General features: G+C 37.8%; 1 protein-coding gene across 3 annotated transcripts in view; it reads left to right on the top strand.

Annotated features, from left to right (window-relative positions):
- Positions 1-394: 394 nt before the first annotated feature.
- LOC104219503 (uncharacterized) overlaps positions 395-18811 on the top strand; it is a 32080-nt gene continuing 13663 nt past the window's right edge. For all 3 annotated transcript variants that reach the window (XM_009770200.2, XM_009770199.2, XM_070168011.1), the window contains exons 1-15: positions 395-748; positions 849-1606; positions 7519-7644; positions 7725-7810; positions 11620-11728; positions 12354-12449; positions 12579-12641; positions 12751-12810; positions 14474-14542; positions 15215-15296; positions 15416-15468; positions 15543-15641; positions 15763-16995; positions 17210-18211; positions 18282-18617. In XM_009770200.2, coding sequence (XP_009768502.1) covers positions 691-748; positions 849-1606; positions 7519-7644; positions 7725-7810; positions 11620-11728; positions 12354-12449; positions 12579-12641; positions 12751-12810; positions 14474-14542; positions 15215-15296; positions 15416-15468; positions 15543-15641; positions 15763-16995; positions 17210-18211; positions 18282-18617 — 4230 coding nt within the window. In that variant the 5' untranslated portion in view covers positions 395-690. The remainder of the gene's footprint in view (positions 749-848; positions 1607-7518; positions 7645-7724; positions 7811-11619; positions 11729-12353; positions 12450-12578; positions 12642-12750; positions 12811-14473; positions 14543-15214; positions 15297-15415; positions 15469-15542; positions 15642-15762; positions 16996-17209; positions 18212-18281; positions 18618-18811) is intronic.

The following is an 18811-nucleotide window of genomic DNA, read 5'->3' as shown; positions in this document are numbered from 1 at the left end:
TAAAATAATGTATATCGTTTATATTGTTTTTTTTAATTATCAAATAAAAAACTTATTCTGAAATATATCGATACGATGTCTAACAAATGACAGGTCATCTAAAGTCAATTCAAAGTATCACCATCTATGACATAATCTTTGTAAAGATATCGAGCTTGAGCCTTGACACTGGAAAATCTTTTTTAGTGAATTCTTTACTCCATTATTAGGGCCTTGAAAGTATGAAAGTAAATTAATTGGATCAGTTAGTTTCGTACCCCACCCCACGTTTAGAAAGGAGACATTTATAACTCTGGAAGACATTAGGGGATGATCTGCAATTATGACAAACAACGGGGAGGAAAAGAAAAAAAAGGTCTCGCACGTTAAATAGCCCGTCCACCGCGAAAAGGGAGGAGCAACACCTTCCGTCTCGGGAGAGAGGGAAACAGCAAATTCTACTTCCCCATCTGATGCACCATCAATTAAACCCCTCCCATCTTTTCTCCAAAACCCTAGTCTACATTTTCCCTTTCGAAATTCACCACTGTTCTTCCACAAAACCAAACAATTTCACTCCTAATTCATTCAAATAGCAAGTATCCAACTGCTAATTCTTAAAATCACACTATTCTCCAAAAGCTTCTTACTTTCTCGTTCTTAAACCCTAGTTCTCAAGTCTGTTTACTTCAAAGCTTCGGCTTATACAACATGAGTCCCATCCAGAATTTCGAGCAGCATTCTCGGCTCCTTCTCGAACCCGACCTCCGTACTTCACTACCTTTACACTTCACTATATTTTTTTCCTTGTCTTTGTTTTTGTTAATTTTATGTGTATATTTATCCCTTGTTTTATTGTTCTTTAACAGCAATTCAAACAAGACTACAGATGGCAATGGAGGTACGGGACAGTTTGGAGATAACACACACAGGGGAGTATTTAAATTTTCTTAAATGTTATTTTCGTGCATTTTCCGGTGTCTTATATCAAATTACAAAGCCACAGTTCGCGGACAATCCTGAACATAAGCTGAGGAACATTGTGGTTGAGATACTGAATAGGCTTCCTCATAGTGAAGTCCTAAGACCGTTTGTACAGGATCTATTGAAGGTGGCAATGCACGTTCTTACAACGGACAACGAAGAGAATGGCTTAATTTGCATCCGTATTATTTTTGATTTGCTTAGGAACTTCAGGCCTACTTTAGAAAATGAAGTTCAACCCTTTTTGGACTTTGTTTGTAAAATCTACCAGAATTTTAGGGCTACTGTGAGTTATTTCTTTGAGAGTGGGGCGATGGCAGTTCCTCCACCGCCCGCCCCCACTTCGTCTGTGTCGTCTTTGGGTGAGTCAGACATGAAGCCAATGGAGGTGGATCAAATGAGTACTTCTAGTGGGGGGTATTTTGGTGCTGGTCAGCTTAATCCCAGTACGAGATCATTTAAGATAGTTACTGAGAGTCCGTTGGTAGTGATGTTTCTGTTTCAGTTATATAGCCGGCTGGTCCAGACGAACATTCCCCATTTGTTGCCCTTGATGGTTTCAGCCATATCAGTGCCAGGCCCTGAGAAGGTGCCTCCTCATCTGAAGACTCACTTTATTGAGCTCAAGGGTGCACAGGTTAAGGTAAGGTTTTCATTCTCTTTAGAATACTCTTTAGTTGTTGAGTAAATTGGTGCAAGGTCACCTCCTTTCTAGGACGATTCTGATAATTAAGTGATTGACAATATCTCGTGACAGTTCTCTGAGTTGTTGTCAATGGAGAAAAGAACTTAATTCTATTTTTATTCTTGTTCCTTTTCCTTTATTTTATTTGACATTGCCTTTATGCTCATTTATGGAGCACCTAGTACATTCTGCTAAGCAATGTCTAGCGGGCTTCTTCTGCCTGTTAGCTGTCTAGTATGCATGGACCATTTTTCTCTTTCATTACTGTAATATCCGGAGAGTGTTAGCTCATCAACTATTAGGCCATCAACCGTTGAAGCACTACATGGTACGATTGTCTCCTAAGATGGCCATCATTGTAGGATTAGTGGCCAGAAACGTACTATGTTATCATATATAGCTATCTTTTCTTTTCCAGGGGAACACTATAGGAGTAAAGAGAAAGCATACACTTATTTTAATAGTCCTCATTTTTCATCCTTTGGTTGGTAAAGTCTTATTTTTCTTTTGTCTTTTTTTCTTTTCTGCTTTAAACTTACTTAACCTTATTTTACGCTCTTGATCTGGATAGGTTGATGATCAGGGGTTGTTGGCCTCCTGCATTTTTGCGAATTCAATTTTTTCTTGCTAATTTGTGTTTGTTCTTTCTTAGCTGTCCGTTCAAGCATATTCCCTATGCGTTAAATTAGATTTACCCCATTTGACTATAGGACACATGAAGAAAGGAAAGTTCGCCTAACTTGTTTCATTGGACTTATTGGAACTCCGTGTTGTGTAAATAACTTCAAATTTTGTTACAACAACAACAGCAAAAAAACATAGTGGAAGGGTCTGGGGAGTGTATTGTGTACGCATACCTTACCCCTACGCTTAGGAGGTAGAGAGGGTGTTATCAATAGATCCTCGGCTCAAGAAGATGAAAAGCAACAATAGAAACAAGCATTATCAACCACAAATGCTAGAAAGATAATAATAACAATCTAAGAACTAGTATGCGAATTAAGCAATAGCAACAAGTCGTAACAACGACAAGATACTGAGAAACCGAAGCGAAAAACAAGATAGTAGGTGTGAGAAATATGACGGGAAAATTATATTATTAATATACCCTAACTATAATACAAGTACCCCTATTTATAACAATGCACAATACCTACACTACTCCTATTCCATGTAGGATTATGCTTATTTATATAACAACTAACTAACTAATATTCCCACTCAACCCGGTCATATAAATCATATGTACCGAGCTTGTTACATATATAAGTAATACGAGGATTAGTGAGGGACTTGGTGAAAATATCTGCAAGTTGATCATTCGACTTCACAAACTTTGTAGCAATATCTCCTGAGAGTATCTTTTCTCTGACGAAGTGACAGTCAATCTCAATGTGTTTAGTGCTCTCATGGAACACCGAATTTGATGTAATATGAAGGGCAGCTTGATTATCGCACATAAGTTCCATCTGGCTGATTTCACCAAATTTCAACTCTTTGAGCAATTGTTTGATCCAAACTAGCTCACATGTTGCCATAACCATTGCTCGATATTCTGCTTCTGCACTAGACCAAACAACTACATTTTGTTTCTTGCTATTCCAAGACACCAGATTGCCTCCAACTAAAACACAATATCCAGACATAGAACGTCTATTAGAAGGTGATCTTGCCCAATCGGCATCTGAGTATCCAACAATCTGCTCATGGCCTCGATCCTCAAACAATAATGTTTTACTTGGAGCCGATTTTATATACCGAAGAATGCGGACAATTGCATCCCAATGGCTATCACAAGAAGAATCCATAAACTGACTTATAACACTCACATAAAAGGAAATGTCAGGTCTGGTCATTGTGAGATAATTTAATTTACTAACCAGCCGCCTATATCTTGCAGGATCGCTAAGCAGCTCCTCCTGTCTTGGAGCCTGTCATTCTTGTCTCCTCAAGAATGTCTAAGGCATACTTCCGTTGTATGATCACAATACCCGAGCCAGACTGAGCAACCTTAATACCCAGTGATCAGCTTCACTCCGAGTCATGCCAAACTCCTGGATAACTGTGCTGAACTTACCAAACCAGGCTCGAGGAGACTACTTTAGACCATAAAGTGACCAGCGCAAGCGACATACAAGGCCACGAGATACCATGAGAAATATGATACGGGAAAATTATATTATTAATGTACCCTAACTATAATACAAGTACCCCTGTTTATAACAATACACAATACCTACATTACTCCTATTCCATGCAGGACTATGTTTATTTACATAACAACAACTAACTAACTAACAATATGAAAACAACATTTAATACTAGTAATCTAAGAATAAGACACTTTCATACTAACCCTGAAACCCCAGGTACGGAACAAAAAAACACTCGATTACCTACTAACCTTCTACTCTAATTCTTGGCCACCACACCCTCCTATCAAAGGTTATGTTCTCGATAAGCTGAAGTCGCGCCATGTTCTGCCTTATCACCTCTACCCAATGCTTCTTTGGCTGCTGTCTACCTGTTCTCATACCCAACAACAAAAATCGCTCACACCTTCTTACTGGGGCATTTAAGCTTCTCCTCTTCACATACCCAAACCATCTAAACCTCACTTCCCGCATCTTGTCCTCGATGGGAGCCACACCTGTTTTAATCCGGATATCTTCATTTCTAATCTTATCCAACCTAGTATACTCGTACATCCATCTCAACATCCTCATTTTTGCTACTTTCATCTTTTGTATATGAGAGTTCTTGACTGGCCATCACTTTGGCCCACACGACATAGTTGGTCTAACCACCACTCTGGAATTTACCTTTAAGTTTTGGAGGCATATTCTTGTCACACAAGATGCCAGACGCTAACCTCCATTTCATCCACCCCGCTCCTATATGATGTGTGACATCCTCGTCGATCTCCCAAGTGTCTTTCTTGTAACTTCCGCTCCTTCTGTTGCATCAGTGAACTTGCACTCCAAGTATTCTGTCTTAGTCCTGCTCAACTTGAACCATTTAGACTCTAGGGTCCCTCTCCAAACCTTCCAACTTGTCGTTAACACTGCCTCACATCTCGTCAATCAGTACTATGTTATCTGCGAATAACATATACCATGACACCTCCCCTTATAACTTAATGTTGAAGAAATATAAATTGATAATAAACACAAATAAAAAATAGTGAGGATAGGGAGCGTGAGAGTGTGAATCAATGCGTAAATAAGTACCCTTTCAATAGAATGATAAACCTCCTTTGTTATTGTTAGTGTGTGGTTATAAAGTTAATATTGGGAGTAACATGTGAAAGGTTTAACCATCACATAATAGCTACTTTACTCTCCCTTTATCATTGGCACAAACAATATTTGAAATACCCAAGGGTGGTTCGTGAAGGCGAATCAAGACGAGAGAACCCAAAAAGAGTGGTGTTATTTACGTTCGATTATTGAGACATGTCTTTCCCTATGTAGTGAAAGTACCGTTAATATTGATGGTTAAAAATGGAAAGCCGGTCAATTAAGGTTCTTATCCAAAAAAAGAAAGAAAAGAAAAGAAAATTTGAAGTAGGTTACCTATAGAAAAGAAGCAAAATTGGAAGTAGGTCTAGCGAGGTGTTTGGAAGCAAGCCAGAAAGAAAAAGAAAAAGGAAGAAGAAATAACATTTTTAGTAACTAAGTTGATAATTTTAAATCTATTTCTGAACATGTATTTGTGGAACTACGAGACCTGAAATATGTTTCTGAATAGTGTTACCAAGTCAATTTGTGCAATTGCATGAGTGGCTGCTTGTTCAAGTGTATTCTCTTATGTAATGGAGCTACAACCCTCTTTTGTACCTACTGCATCGTCTTGATGCCGTCAATGAAGCTTCTTACTTTATAAAAAATAATAATGATTGTAGCAAGTATTTGGCTACTTTTACATGGCTTCTCGGTGTTGTCCCTTCTTGTTTTTCTTTTCATTAATGTGGTGCTTATGCTTTCCTGAGCTGAGGGTCTAACAACCTCTCTATCTCCATAACATAGGGGTAAGGTTTGCGTATACACTGCCCTCCCTAGACTCCACTACGTGGGATTATACTGGGTATGTTGTTGCTGTTAAGTCAATAATTTTCTTTTTCCCTTTCTTTTAAAAATATTTTTTATTAGCTCAATGGTTTGTGGGTTGTCTGATTGATTGTATTAGTACAAATTATCCCAGCATAAAGTCTCGTGTAAAATAATAAAATCCTCACATAAGAAAAAACAATTGCCACACAATTAATGTAGTTTTGTTTAGTCACATAAGAAAAATAATCTCCGCATGACTAATGAGAGCGTTTGGTTGATGGTATTAAATAATATCTCCATTACGTATCGAAAATAGTATCCGCATTAAGTTATGCATGAATCTGTATATTATTTTATGTGGAATTACGTGTGGAATGAGAATACGCGCAGTTGCAATGCAGGAATAAACTATTTAATGACAAAAATGCTATAATTATTGCATAGCAATAGTTTCATTATTAATCACCGCATGTAACAATCCTTTTATTTTCATTCATTGCATAAATGATCCATGCATTATAAACTGTATGACTAGTATGTGAACCAAAAAGCCCTTTGGAGTTATTCTCCCCAGCCCTTTATGTCCCTCAGTGTAGACTAATTGCTGCAATTAGCTTAGAGTTAGCTGGTGAAATGACATATTTCTCTTTCCATTTGCTTTCTTTCTCCTTATTTTTGTATGTGATCAATATACTATTCCTGAATTGAAGATCTTTGATTTAACTGTTGGGGAAACATCAATAATTGATCGTTTAGAGTCAGTTTTGTCAAAGGCATGCTTAAAGCGCGCTTAAGCACTAAAGCGAGGCTAAAAACATGTTGAGTGCTCCCCGTCGCTTAGCGGGCTCTTCAGTGTTGTCATCAAGGCTCTAAGGCATATTTTTCCTTGCCAATTAGTGTAATCTCGAAGAGGCAACACTGAACAATGATATTTCACTTGATCGTAATTCTTTTTCAATTTCTTTGTCCATATATTTGTTATTCACACTTACAATTTTTGGTCTTGGACTATACATACATATTTGTATTTTTTTCTCCATTTGCGTCTTTCTTCATTAAAGCCCACGCTTTATTTGCGCTTTGCACTTAAAGCCCGAATGGACTTTAGAGTTTTTTTGCGCTTTTCGCCTTAGATAACATTGTTTAGAGTAACCTTACTAAAATTGATGTTCTTGAGTGAATTTGTAAGGTCTTTGCGCATTAAATACCAACACGATAAGAAATTGAAATCTATAACAAAAGTCCATCCCCAACTCAATATCACCACCCACCAACCAAAAAAATAAACTAAGTACAAGGGTTGATTGTTTTTGTGATTTCTGATGCTATGTCCAAGCGTAAGCACCCCAAAAGAAGTGGCTGCGGCGTTAAAGAGTTTGTGTGGCAACCTTGGTACCAAGGTTCGAATGCCATCAGAGGTGACACTAGGTGAAATTTTCCTATATGTCTAAGTTTAGGTGGGTAGAAATATCTAGTATCTATGTTGGTGGGAGGAGTAGGTACTCGGTGAATTAGTCGAGGTACACACAAATTGGCCTAAAATCATATTATTAAATAAAATTTGTGTCCAAGCACAAGCTGTTAAGTTTGAGGTGAATGTCCCATAGTTTTACTAATTATTTCACCAAAAATGAATGTCCCTGACTTTTTAATATTATTCTACCTCCATTGTCGAAAAATTGGGAGATAAGTTCGTCTGTGCTTATTTTGTTTTTTTTCTTTCTGTTCACCTTTATCTACTTAATTTCAGATAACTTACCTTTTCCTTTCCATTTTGAGGGGGAAGACTAAGTAGACTTCTTTTGTGCAAATCTGCAGACAGTTTCTTTCTTAACGTACTTATTGAAGAGTTTCGCTGACTATATAAAGCCGCATGAAGAGGGTATTTGTAAAAGCATTGTGAATCTGCTTGTCACATGTTCGGACTCAGTCTCTATCCGAAAGGTGAACTTCTTGAGATGCTGCTTGTGAACCTGATTTCTCTTTCTTTTGCGATAGTTGCAAACTGAACTTTGTTCTTTCAGGAACTGCTAGTGGCCCTGAAACATGTTCTTGGGACAGATTTCAAGAGGGGGTTGTTCCCCCTTATTGACACGCTTTTGGAAGAGAGGTAAACTTTCAATCAGAAGTAGGCTGGGAAAAAAAGCTCATGCTTTCTTGTGAATCTTCAGAGATTTTCTTATATGAGGTTGATAATGTTCCAAGTCATAAAAAATTGTTCACGAAGTGTCCCCCATTCACCATTACATGTAAAGAAGGTGTCCCTGCACTTGTCTTGTCCCACATTACTCGCCTTTTGACCCAGTTTGGCATTACCGGAAATATATTCCTGGATAGGATGTTTCTGAACTGCATGCAAAATCTGATATGTGGATTGCAGGTGGGCTCATGGGCAATTTTTGGAACTAGGTTTATTGAACTGTGCTTAAAGTACTGCGCCTTTTGCGGCAGACAATTGGAAAGGGTAGATTGGAAACTGTATTAGTAGAATAGCCATCAATATTGAATAAAACTGTCGCTGTTCCACAAGAAAAAGAATGCGCTAAGTCGCAACAGCTAGAGGTGAAAGATATGCAGCACCAGTAGCGGATCTAAGATTTTAAAGTCATGTATGCTCGTCGGAAAGAGTTCCAGAAAAAGACAGTAAAAGAATTAAGCTGTGGGTGCTAACTCATTACACATCTTAATTTTTTGCTGATTGCCTATATAAATATACTAAATCCGGATAAAGACAATGGGTGCTGTGCTTGAGCACCCATAACTCTCTATGTAGATCCGCCATTGTGCAACACTCACATTATCTGCGTCCAGGAGGTAGAAGATAAAGTGACAATAGTATCATATACAGCTTGATTCACACTAGATGGTAAAAGAATAAGATATTGCATCATAACCAGTGTTATCAAAGGCGAAAAGCGTAAAAAAGCTCTAAGGTTTGTTGGGGCTTTAAGTGCAAAGTGCAAATAAAGCGTGAGCTTTAATGAAAAAAGGCGCAATGGAAGAAAAAGTTAAAATATATATATGTAGTCCAAGACCGATAATTATAAGCATGAATAACACATATACAGACAAAAAATTGAAAAATAATTACGATAAAATGAAATATCAGTTGTTTAGTGTTGCCTTTTCAGGATTGCACTCATAGGCAAGGAAAAGTTATGTCTTAGAGCCTTGATGCGACACAGAAGCGCCCCCAAAGCGAGGCGAAGCACTCAACATGTTTTGAGCCTCGCTTCAGGGCTTAAGCGCGCTTAAGTGCGCCTTTGACAACACTGATCATAACTAGCTTGTTTTTTGTCCGGTTGCGTTGCTTGTTGTTCCATATTCTTCTTTTCCCTTTTTACCTTATTTAATGATATTATTTTCTAATTGTTCTAAGGCTTCATAGATTTGAGTGCCGGCTGCCTAGTTAATAGGTATGACCTATAACCATTCTCAGAGGAACTTGCCAGTTGCAATGTCCACCACTTTGTCTTAGTAATCATTTTAATTATGCTGGAATTTTAACTCATATGAGGTTATCTTGAAAATGGAGATTTCTAACTGAAATAGGATGGTGATTGGTGTGTGAGTCTAGGAGAATTTAGAATTCTCTACCTTCAAAAGTCACCCAAATTTCTGGATCTTTGAAAGAATAGTGCTGCCACTTCTTAGGCGTCTCTTCGTACTCTTTGACAAGCAAGAGAAAAGAAGTTGTGAAAGGAGAATAGAATAGAAAAACAATTGTCGAATTGTTTCTCACTAACAACATACAGTTGGAGGAGGGCTCCTTAGAATTTTTTTTAACTCCGTTAAATTAGGAAAGTTATCTTATTCTTGAGATTTAATTTAGTAGGATTATGATACAAAATTTATATTTATAAAAATGATACAAATTTTTATATTTCTTTGTTTGACTTACATAATTACAAAGAATATTTTGCATAATATTTCTCTTTCCTCTCAAGATGTCCCCTTAAACTATAAGTAATAAAACTGAATTGCTTATTTTGAATGTAAGAAACATTGATATACCTGTCTAGGGAACAATCATCTTGATTGTATCTTTGGAATAGTCTTTATAAAAAAAAGTATCTTTGGAATAGTGAATGATTGTCGAAAAAGAGTTATGTTGGAATTCTTACCCTTGGGAAGTCGTTTGTAGTTGCACAAAAATGGCAATTCTTGTAGTACGAAAGGAAATAAGTCTCTGCTTGGTTAAACAAAGAAATATGTTGGCACAATTCTCTAGGATATTCACTGGTACTTGGATTGGCAGTTGATGTGTAACTGAAAAAGTTGCCAAAACGATGATCAGAAATTCAATTTCAAAGAAGGGACTTGATGCCCAAAAGAAAAAGAACAAAAAATGACTTTTGGATTGAGACCATAAATTCAAATTTTCAAAGTGATTAAATATCTAAACTTTAACATTATGAAAATAAAGAAAAAATTGAGACAGATGTTTTTTTTTTTCCTTTTTCGAGAGACTGATTGGAGAAGGATAGTAAGATGTTTCAGAGAATGACTTACTTGAAATTCTCCAGTGATCTAGTAGCCAAGGGAGCGGGAGGAGAACCATAAGGTCTCAGGTTGAGATCCCATCGGAGGTAAAACGAAAATACTAGGTGATATCTTCCCGTTTGTCCTTGTAGACAGAATTACCCAATAAGTGTGCTAGTGGGAGGTTGTAGGGTTCCTGTGGAATAGTCAAAGTACGTGCAAGCTGGTTCAAATACCACCGTCATAAAAAAGGGAATGACTCACTTGAAATGTCACGTGAATAATTGCTAAAATAGTAGCCATCTATGTACTCTATATAGTGCTCTATGTACACTATATAGTACCACTGGATAATTACTGAAAAGAGTTTTTCTTTTCAACACTTTTGTAGTGGTCATCAAGGAGAGACTTGGTGTTCTTTGAAGGATTACCAAAAATAGAAGTTGTCTCGCGAGAATGATCAGGAAACAACACAACTAAGCCTCAACAGTGAGATAGCTGGGGTTGGTAAATCTCTAAATAGATTAAAAAGACTGTGTAAACACGAGACCAAATGTAAGCATACAGCATGGTTAAACCTTAATTCCTTCATTTGGTATCGCCCATATGGATCTTTTACTTCCATTTTTCTTGTATATTTTTCCCGAGTTTACATGGATTCCAAGAAACCATAAGTTTTTGAGACAGTTTTCTTCCACATGATTTTAGGTCTACATCTTTCCAATTTTTACACCTTCAATCATCATGATTTAATACACGTGGATCGGTGCATTTGGAGATCGATATAGGATATGGCCAAGCATATCTCAAGCAATATCCGGCTATCCGCTTGTTTTACTCTTTTTGTGCTACTTGCTGTATGTTGGAGGTCTATGTAGGACATGAAAATCATCTCAAATGACATACTCTTGTTTTATTCTCAATGGAGTTGTTTGGTTACCGGAACTAATCCCAGTATAAAATTTGGGATTACAACACTCCAATGTTTGGTTGTGTGTATAAGCTATATTCGGTATAAATTTTGTATCAAACTTTTGTATTATTTATTGCACATTGGATGTGGGATAATAATCCCAGGATTATAATCCTTGGGTGACGTTGTTGTTGGCTTACCAAAATAACCAAATCACCCCTATGTGGTGCTACTTGCACTTTATGTTGTATGACCACACATCTATCCTCACATCTTCGTTTTTGCAACACATATCTTGTGTATGTATAGCCTTGGAGGCTCATTATTCATTCCCTTGTTACATTGCCAATTTTACAAGCGATCTATAGACTTGTATTTTCTTTGGTGGCATCCTTGTCTCTGTTTACCTTTCCGTTGCACTTCTCCATTTTAACTATCCCATTATAATTCTGTGTTTTATATTGTTACATCTTCATCTATCCTACATTTGTCGTAGACATTGAACTTAAATTAAACTCCTTCAGGGTCCTTGTTGGAACCGGTCGTGCATGCTTTGAGACATTGAGGCCTTTGGCTTATAGCCTATTGGCGGAGATTGTTCACCATGTCAGGGGGGATCTTTCTTTGTCCCAGGTATTGCATGTTTTGATACTTGTGCTTTTCTGTAAGAACATGCTGATTTCCATGGTAGTCTGATATTCTTGTTGTCTCCTTAGAGATATTTCTTGGTGAAATTCTGGTGAAATGGATAGTGTGAATGCATGTGATGAATGCTTTTGCACCTGCTCCCTAGTTCCTCAACATTATGTAAGGTTGTTTGCTTCGATTTCTGTAACGATTATGGAAGTTGTTTTCTTTGGATAAAGGCCTTGCTAAGGAAAAACTTTAATGGATAAATGGGACTAGTTGAATCCTGTTCTTGAAAAAGAAGCTGAAGAGAAAAGGGGTCAAAATGCCTCATAGTCACTTTTTCAATTAATTAATGCTTGAAATGTTACCAATCCCACCCTACACCCCCCCCTCCCAAAAATAAATAAATAAATAAATAAAAGGAATGCTTGAAATGTTGTGGTTGAGCAACTGAACATTAGTGGTATATTTTTTATCTTCACCCTTACCCTTCTCTATAATTTATATATCAAATTTCTTTTGTGTTTTATATTTTCTCCCCATCTTTGGACTGACTATGCTGTCTGCATACGTTTTCTTTTTATCTGTTACTACTGAAAAGGGTTAATCTTGATTTATTTGTGTGCAGTTATCACGGATAATTTATCTTTTCTCAAGCAACATGCATGATGCTTCTTTGTCGCTCAGCATCCATACTACATGTGCTCGTCTGATGTTAAATCTGGTATGAATGAATTACATATATCTATTCCCCTGTCGTTGCAGCTGTAGTGTAACCAGATGATTTGGACCTTAAGATGGTGGCTAGTGGTCAGTATTCAATTTGACAAAGATATCTTTCTTCCTATGACAGGTGGAACCGATTTTTGAGAAAGGTGTCGACCAGCACACCATGGATGAAGCAAGGATTTTGTTGGTCTGGGGCTACCACTGCATATTTCAATACTTTTCTTGGTTTCTTGGACAACCATGCTTTATTTTCAGTTATTTGTGTACTAGAACTCATATCAGTATATTTGTGTTAGGGTCGGATTTTGGACGCTTTTGTTGGCAAATTCAACACGTTTAAGCGTACAATTCCACAGGTAATCAATCTGTAACTCAATATAACTTATTAAGTTTAGGTGTTTGGATGCGGAACAGCAAGCCTGTATTAAACACCATATAACTTATCCCTCATTTGTTTTCTGTATTCAAAGTTGCACTGAACTCTGTTGCGGTCGGTTGTTTTATAGTAGCTTGTATAGCTACATGGCCATATTGTGTGGGGAAATTGGAGAATATCAAACTCACAAATAGTAATACAATTTCCAATTTGGCTCTCCCTCTCTCTTATCCCAATTCCCACCTGTATCGATTGTTCAACCTGACCAGATTGTAATCCAATTTTTAATCTGTGTATCATGATTCCACTCCCCTTCCCAAACAACTCATTAGAAACTTAAAGATATCAAGTATGAAAAATAGAAATTTAAAATAAAATAGAAAAGAACAGGTTTTGAATTTTTTGAACAACAATGTACTAGAATAACTCATTATGTAGGAGTGTAAGGTTATGTAAAAAGTGTAAATAGATATTCTTTACTTCTAACTAGGTAGGTAAATTTTCTACAAATACAAAATATCCTGTGTATCCTTGGGAATATTTATGAAATATTCTTTAATATAGCCTTATGTATATAGAGATTTTGTGAATCTAAATACTTAAACCATATTCTTAGTTTTAAGTTTTAACACGTTCCTCAAACTCAAGATGGTGAATTAACATGAGTTTGTATATCAAAGCTAAAATAATTGAGTAAATTGGATCATCTTTTATTTTTTTGTCCTGATTGTGACGAAATCTACCCAGTAACAATGCACCAGTGAATCTATGAGGAGGAGAAGAATCTTTGGAACATTGATAAAAATGTAACGTTTAGAGGAGGTGACTCAATATTGGATCTCTAAAATCATAAAGGAAGAAAGGAGAAAGAGATTTCTCTTGAAGGGTGACCGGAGATTTGGTGCTAGTGGAGGGACTGAAAGCCCAAATTCAAAAACTACAGAAAAAGAGAAGAGAAGATGGCTTTTCTTGAGCAGTGCGTAGAAATTCAATATTCAGATGGTCTGAAGACTCTGGAAGAGCAACTGGAAATTCAATATTTAGGGGAATGACTCAATACCCAAGACCTAATACCATTAAAAAAAAGAAGTCGTAGAAAAATGGTCAATATGTGACTAGATTAGACGCGATGGAGGTGGTGATGCTAGAGCAGGTGCCCAATTTAGAGTGTTGCACCGGAGATATGATAAACTTAAAAATGGTATCCTGGTGTGCAATGCTTCTGTTGTGCACGGTTCCCAGGAAGGTCTAACTCTCATTGGGTCTATTGTATGCAACCTTATTGCATTTCTGCCATATAAGAATGATAAACTTCTGTAAAAAAAAAGGACGAGACTTTAGCAAGGCATGCGTGCACGCCGGCAAGCAGAAACTACTTATAATTGTAACTTAATTTCAATATTAAGAATAGCTCTAAGCTATCCCCACCAAAAAGGGGAAACAAAAAAAATGATAGCTCTAGCTACTTTTTTGTTGATGTTTAATTTCGTTAATACATGTGTATTTGCTCATTGACGTTCACAGTGATTTCCTGAATACAATGACATCAAATGAGCTTACTTGTTGGATATTCCCAGTTTTTCCCATTTATTAATCAATCAGCTATGTCCAGACTAATATTTCTCTTTATATTTGGACTGTAGCTTCTAGAAGAGGGGGAGGATTTGAAAGGTCGATCTACATTAAGGTCAAAATTAGAACTTCCGGTGCAGGTAATTTGGTGAATTTCTTTGCTGTCCTTAATTCAGTGCTTTCCCGAGTTGGATAACTCTGTTTGAGCCCCCTTTTCTTAATATGATATTAAGAATCCAAAATTGAGGCGTTTATGTAACTCTTCTAGGTCTAATGTCTTCTTTTTTTCCATACGTATTGTGGATTTGCATTCTCAATGGCACATGTTGAATAAATTGTTTAAAGCAATAGTTATAATCACATTATAGTTTGATTTGTTATTCCTTTTTTCTGATAAGTAAGATATGTTATTTCTTTTATATGTGAGGTTGTTGGGAGCCATAAATAGAATAAAAGAAAATCTCTTTCCACCCTTGATTTGTAACAATAAGCTTCTTTATGTGCATGAATTTTGTACTCATAATTACACCTTCTTCCTGAGTGTTGTGGGAAATGTTTTATTAGTGCATATTAGATCATGAATCTCTTGATGAATGAGAGTCTGCCAGTATAAAGGTTTCGCGCTAGTGTGATATTGTTACTGGCTTATTATCTTGCTTGTCCGTCTTTGCTACTCTTTTTGCTTGAAAGAATGCTCGTGGACTAGAGGTCAAATGAAGTGCCAAAAAGTTTACTTTAGTAGTATGGTTTTGTGATTGAATTTCATAATTCTATTTTGTCTTCTCTCTTGATCATGGATTATATTCTTCCAGGCAGTACTCAATTTGCAAGTTCCTGTGGATCACTCTAAGGAAGTCAGTGATTGCAAGCATCTGATTAAAACCTTGGTTATGGGTAATAATTCACTAACATTACCCTGTTCATCATGGCTGTTAGATGAACCATCTTGCTCTATTTTAATTTGAGTTGGTCTGCTCTTTTTCATTGTGACTAGTCACCTTTACGTCTTTCAGGAATGAAAACCATAATATGGAGCATCACCCATGCGCATTTGCCACGATCACAGGTATAGAACATTAGCTGTGCCTGGTGTTTCACCTTCATAATTTTACTTTTCTTATGTGGTCCAACTGGTTTTAGGTTTCGGCATCCACCCAGGGAACCCCTCCTCAAGTTCTTGCCTCAGCATCAACTTCTTCATCAGTACCTCAGCCTTTTAAAGGAATGAGAGAAGACGAGGTATTATGCTAATGCAGCATTTGATCTTGCCTAGTGGCTCAACTGCATCACTTTAATCTTTGCCTAGGGAATGCTTGTGGCTGAGGAACTCTGCAACTCACTTTATGTTTCACTGTGGTAGGTCTGGAAAGCTTCTGGTGTGCTTAAAAGTGGTGTTCATTGCTTGGCATTATTCAAGGAGAAGGACGAAGAGAGAGACATGATCCACCTTTTTTCCCAGATTTTGGCTATTATGGAACCACGAGATTTGATGGACATGTTCTCCTTATGCATGCCTGAATTGTTTGAGTGCATGATTTCTAACACACAGTTAGTCCACATATTTTCAACCCTATTGCAAGCACCAAAAGTTTTCAGACCATTTGCAGATGTCCTGGTTAACTTCCTTGTAAGCAGCAAACTTGATGTCCTTAAGCATCCAGATTCACCTGCAGCAAAGCTAGTTTTGCATCTTTTTCGGTTTTTGTTTGGTGCTGTCGCAAAGGCTCCTTCAGATTGTGAGCGCATACTGCAACCTCATGTGCATGTTATTATGGAAACTTGCATGAAAAATGCATCCGAGGTTGAAAAACCCATTGGTTATTTGCAACTCCTTCGTACAATGTTCCGTGCCCTTGCAGGAGGAAAATTTGAACTTCTATTGCGTGACTTGATTCCTATGCTGCAACCCTGTTTGAATATGCTGTTGGCTTTGCTTGAGGGGCCTAATGGTGAAGATATGCGGGAGCTTCTGCTGGAGCTTTGCTTGACCCTTCCTGCACGATTAAGTTCACTGTTACCTCACCTTCCTCGCCTGATGAAGCCTCTTGTTATGTGTCTTAAAGGTAGTGATGACCTAGTGAGTCTTGGTTTAAGAACACTTGAGTTTTGGATTGATAGTCTGAATCCTGATTTTTTGGAACCAAGCATGGCAAATGTCATGTCCGAGGTGATTTTGGCATTATGGTCTCATTTGAGGCCTGCACCTTATCCTTGGGGTGGGAAGTCTCTGCAGCTCCTTGGAAAGTTAGGTGGGCGTAATAGGCGTTTTCTCAAAGAACCTCTTGCTCTTGAATGCAAGGAAAATCCTGAGCATGGGCTTCGTGTGATCCTTACATTTGAACCGTCCACCCCATTTTTGGTGCCTTTAGATCGTTGTATAAATCTTGCGGTGGCTGCTGTCATGCAAAGAAGTGTCATTGTGGATGCTTTCTACAGAAAACAAGCTCTGAAATTTCTTCGTGTATGCTTGTCCTCTCAGCTTAATCTTCCTGGTAGTGCTACTGATGATAGATTGACTTCTAGGATGCTATCGACCTTGTTAGTTTCCTCAGTTGATCCATCTTGGAGAAGATCAGAGACATCTGATATAAAGGTTCGTGATATAACTTAGTGGTTGTGTTTATTCCAAAAAACCTGTTGATTACTTTATTGCTGGTAATGCGTTTATCCTGTGTTGCTGGCTACAGCAATATCAGAAATTTATTTGATCACGTAGTTGCCTGAGAGTAAGGAAGATTTCAGGGTAACCTCTTATCTTATTTCCATTTGAATTCAAATTAATGATATTGAAACTGCCTTGCTTCTAGGCTGACCTGGGTGTCAAGACAAAGACTCAACTCCTTGCTGAAAGATCTGTTTTTAAAATTCTTCTTATGACCATTATTGCGGCAAGTGCTGAAGCCGATCTGCATGATTCCAAGGATGAGTATGTCATCAGCATCTGTCGACATTTTGCCATTGTATTTCATATAGAAAGCTCTGCCGCCCATGGTTCTCTTTCAGTTACTCCAGTTGGTGCCTCTGTGCTTTCATCTAGCACCAGCATTAGTGCAAAGTCAAGATATAGTACTTCTTCCAACCTGAAAGAGTTGGACCCTCTTATATTTTTGGATGCTTTGGTGGATGTCCTGGCGGATGAAAATAGACTGCATGCCAAGGCAGCTTTAAATGCACTAAATGTGTTTGCTGAGACCCTTCTATTCCTTGCTCGCTCGAAACATTCAGATGTGTTGATGTCAAGAGGAGGTCCTGCCACACCTATGATTGTCTCTAGCCCATCAATGAGTCCTGTATATTCTCCACCTCCTAGTGTTCGTGTCCCTGTTTTTGAGCAGCTTCTGCCCCGTCTTCTGCATTGTTGCTTTGGATGTACATGGCAAGCACAAATGGGGGGAGTCATGGGGCTTGGTGCTTTGGTTGGGAAAGTCACTGTTGAAACTTTGTGTGCTTTCCAAGTCCGTATCGTGCGGGGACTTGTTTACGTCCTCAAAAGACTTCCTGTTTATGCCACTAAAGAGCAAGACGAGACCAGCCAGGTGCTTACACAAGTTCTTCGTGTGGTGAATAATGTTGATGAAGCAAATAGTGAAGCGCGGAGGCAAAGCTTCCAAGGAGTTGTTGAATACTTCGCATCAGAGTTATTTAATCCTAATGTGTCTATTAATGTGAGGAAGATTGTGCAGTCTTGTTTAGCACTTTTGGCAAGCAGGACTGGTAGTGAGGTTTCTGAGTTGCTTGAACCCTTATACCAACCTTTGCTTCAGCCTCTTATACTACGTCCATTACGGTCAAAGACTGTTGATCAACAGGTGATGTTTTGTTGGTAGAGTTGTTATAATCATTTTCTTGCTTGCTGAACTAATCATCTTGTATCTTCAGGTGGGGACTGTTACAGCTTTGAACTTTTGCTTGGCCTTGAGACCTCCACTTCTAAAGTTGACTCAGGAGCTGATCAATTTCCTGCAAGAAGCATTGCAAATAGCTGAGGCTGATGAAACAGTATGGGTTATGAAATTTATGAATCCTAAGGTAGCAACCTCGTTAAACAAACTGCGCACAGCCTGCATTGAATTACTCTGCACTGCTATGGCGTGGGCCGACTTTAAAACCCAAAATCAATCTGAATTGCGTTCAAAAATTATTTCAATGTTCTTCAAGTCTCTGACAAGCAGAAATTCAGAAATTGTAGCTGTTGCAAAGGAAGGGTTGCGACAGGTTGGTTTTAGCTTGAAATCAGGGTCTCTTTTTATTCCATCATCACTTACTGATGTTCTATTCTTCCATGCTTAAGGCTTATTACTGGATCTGCTTAGAAATGTCATTTGGTTACAGTTACGTTCCCTTGCACATTTCTTTACTGGTGACGTTGGGAGAAAAAATAACTTGTTATAGTATTTAGTTTGCAGGAC

The sequence above is a fragment of the Nicotiana sylvestris genome, chromosome 2 (genome assembly GCF_000393655.2).
Source record: "Nicotiana sylvestris chromosome 2, ASM39365v2, whole genome shotgun sequence".
NCBI classification, from domain to species: Eukaryota; Viridiplantae; Streptophyta; class Magnoliopsida; order Solanales; family Solanaceae; genus Nicotiana; species Nicotiana sylvestris.
The sequence above is the reverse complement of the archived record's forward strand: the minus strand, read 5'-3'. Positions and strand labels throughout refer to the sequence as shown.